Here is a 1085-nt window from a genome sequence, read left to right as displayed (position 1 = left end):
CGAATTTTTCGGGTCGGGTCCGGGTCGGATTTTCGTATCGTGTCAAATATTGACACCCACTTCAATCTAATACAATATATATGATTATAAGTGGTATAATTATTCACATTTTGAACAATTAGAAACTTATTAGTTGAATAAAGCAAATATTGTATTGAACATCTAATTGTGTTGATGTTGCATGCAGACAAGAGTCTCAGCATTGATGACGAATGCTCCATTTTTTCTAAATGTGGATTGTGACATGTTCGCTAATAATCACCAAGTAATACTCCATGGAATGTGCCTTCTACTCGGCTTTGATGAAGAGAGGTCCTGTGGCTATGCTCAAATCCCTCAAATGTTTTATGGAGGTCTTAAGAATGATCCCTTTGGAAATCAGTTGGAGGTCTTCCAAAAGGTTTTATATTTTCTTTTGGCTTAAAATTAATGAAAATATCAACTTAACTTTTTCTTATCCTCCAATATACCACATATTAGTAAGATTTTGCTTAATTTGATTTGTAAATCATTAATTAATCCATTTCATTTTAGTTTATGGCAGAAGGGATCGCTGGGATTCAGGGTCCTTATAATGGAGGAAGTGGATCCTTTCACAGGAGAAAAGTTATTTATGGTTCTTCGCCCTTCGATCAAAATACAAATGCAGGTACTACATAAAACTGTAAGTGGTAGTATAATTATATTATATATAGGGCATCTTCAACCAAACGTCATTCGCCAGTTTGTGGCTCTTACAAATGGAAACACATTTTTTGTGACTGTGAATAGTGCTACCCCGATATTTTAGTCCCACTATTTACATGCCTACTTTTTATGTTATAAATTGATATAATAAAAATAGTGAAGAAAACATGCAATATACACATAATACTTTTTCGTTATGTTAGAAATGAAGTTCGATTGGAAATGAATTACTGTTTGATATGACTGTACAGTATTTTGAAGTGAAAAATAGGCTTGTTAGTTGGAGATAACGATAGTGTTCAAAATATAGCATTGGAATGACAATATGTTCAATAAACTATTTATTTATTTTAATTTTATGAATTCCTTCTCCTAAGCTTGCATTTCAATAATTTTTT

The 1085-nt window shown here is 32.1% G+C and overlaps 1 protein-coding gene across 1 annotated transcript; it reads left to right on the top strand.

Annotated features, from left to right (window-relative positions):
• Positions 1-166: 166 nt before the first annotated feature.
• Positions 167-691, top strand: LOC114578693 (cellulose synthase-like protein H1). Its single transcript, XM_028692112.1, has 2 exons — positions 167-400; positions 535-691. Exons 1-2 carry the CDS (start codon positions 182-184, stop codon positions 658-660), a joined length of 345 nt encoding a protein of 114 aa, XP_028547945.1. The 5' UTR covers positions 167-181; the 3' UTR covers positions 661-691.
• The last annotated feature ends 394 nt before the right edge of the window (positions 692-1085 follow it).

The sequence above is a fragment of the Dendrobium catenatum genome, unplaced genomic scaffold, assembly GCF_001605985.2.
Source record: "Dendrobium catenatum unplaced genomic scaffold, ASM160598v2 original_scaffold_120017, whole genome shotgun sequence".
Taxonomy (NCBI): domain Eukaryota; kingdom Viridiplantae; phylum Streptophyta; class Magnoliopsida; order Asparagales; family Orchidaceae; genus Dendrobium; species Dendrobium catenatum.
This window is presented reverse-complemented; position numbering and strand designations above follow the sequence as displayed.

Bases quoted from the DNA above. Each gene is read 5' to 3' on its own strand.
- LOC114578693 (XM_028692112.1), top strand. From the start codon at position 182: ATGCAGACAAGAGTCTCAGCATTGATGACGAATGCTCCATTTTTTCTA. The intron at 401-534 runs GTTTTATATTTT...ATTTCATTTTAG, and splicing joins AGTTGGAGGTCTTCCAAAAG to TTTATGGCAGAAGGGATCGC.